The sequence below is a fragment of the Trachymyrmex septentrionalis genome, unplaced genomic scaffold, assembly GCF_001594115.1.
Source record: "Trachymyrmex septentrionalis isolate Tsep2-gDNA-1 unplaced genomic scaffold, Tsep1.0 scaffold132, whole genome shotgun sequence".
In the NCBI taxonomy this organism is placed as follows: Eukaryota; Metazoa; Arthropoda; class Insecta; order Hymenoptera; family Formicidae; genus Trachymyrmex; species Trachymyrmex septentrionalis.
The window spans coordinates 569,477-570,948 of record NW_017304461.1 but is presented as its reverse complement, the minus strand read 5'-3'; the positions used below and the strand labels follow the sequence as shown (position 1 = coordinate 570,948).

General features: G+C 28.3%; 1 protein-coding gene across 2 annotated transcripts in view; it reads left to right on the top strand.

Annotated features, from left to right (window-relative positions):
• LOC108757140 (probable Ufm1-specific protease 1) overlaps positions 1 to 1,257 on the top strand; it is a 2,069-nt gene extending 812 nt beyond the window's left edge. For both annotated transcript variants that reach the window (XM_018501545.1, XM_018501543.1), the window contains exons 2-4: positions 404 to 557; positions 646 to 816; positions 898 to 1,257. In XM_018501545.1, the coding sequence (XP_018357047.1) occupies positions 423 to 557; positions 646 to 816; positions 898 to 1,257 (666 nt within the window). In that variant the 5' untranslated portion in view covers positions 404 to 422. The remainder of the gene's footprint in view (positions 1 to 403; positions 558 to 645; positions 817 to 897) is intronic.
• Positions 1,258 to 1,472: the final 215 nt, after the last annotated feature.

The window sequence follows — 1,472 nt, the reverse complement described above, 5'->3', positions numbered from 1 at the left end:
TATTTGTTTTAGAAAAAATCAAGTTTAAAGAAATGTAAAAAAATTACTTACGTATAATTATATATAAAATTATGCATAATTAAGTGTGAGCAATTTTTTTTACATTTTTCCAAACTTGTTTTTTTCTAAAACAAACAATGCAAAAATTATCCCTTTAATTATTTTTCATGTTTTTACATTACTATTATTATTTTTATTACACTAAAAAGTAATTTTACAAAAGAAAGAAGGATATATGAACATGTATGGACATATTTCATATATGATTATACATGTTTATGAATATTTATGTGTGTTTATACATATTTATACATATTCATGCATGAAAAAATTTTAATATTATTAATAAGTAATAAAATATTATAAAATTGTATTAATATATATAAACATTGTGCTTGTTTAGGGTTTTTTAACACGAAAAAATGACCGTCAATTATTCCAGCAATTTATTGAAAAACGTTCACGAAAATTTAACCTTGCCAGATAGCGGTGAAACATTCTTAGTTCAAGGAGATTACGAGTACTGGCACTATGGTTGCGATGGTTTTAATGATAGGGTGATTATGATTATTTGGGATATATAATAGCAATTAATATTCTCTTACGTATCAAATCATCAAAATAAATACATTTACATTTGTTCAGGGTTGGGGATGTGGATACAGGACACTGCAAACCATTTGTTCATGGATCATAAATAATGAGAATTTGGAAAAAATTGTTCCAAACATTAATAAAATACAAGAGACCCTTGTCGAAGTGGAGGATAAAGACAGAACATTTATTGGGTCGAGAGAATGGATAGGAAGTTTCGAAGTAAGCTTAATTCCCTTAGTACGTATCGGGGTTTTAAATGTAAGAGGATTTGACGGGCTTGACATTTTAAACATTTTATAGGTATCGATTGTTTTAAATCAACTTTATGAAGCTCTTAGCAAAATAATTTACGTGTCGAGCGGAAAGGGATTAATTGATCAAGTGGATAAGATTAAAAAACATTTCGAGCAATTTGGCAGTCCGATTATGATGGGTGGAGACAGGGATTGCTCTAGCAAATGTATAGTAGGATTACACGTTGGAAACAGAGGTGTGTATTTGTTAATTGTAGATCCACACTTTGTTGGAAAAGTAAAAAGTGCAGAACATTTAAAGAACGATCATTGGGTGAAGTGGCAAAACTTGGATGATTTCGTCGATAGCTCGTTTTACAATATGTGTTTACCGCAGCTTAAGTATCGCGAACTAAGCGATAAATGATTAATTGTTTACACGAAATAATTATGTATTTTCGCCAAAAATTGTAATTTTGTATTACGCTGATCTTCGATATTCGATCGATAAATATTAAATTGAACGTGATATTTTGTCTTTTCTTTTCTCATTTATTGTTATGTTAAAAAAATTTATAGAATTATACATAATCCTTAAAATTACGACAGTTTAAAATAGCTTAATGGCTGTTCATTATTATG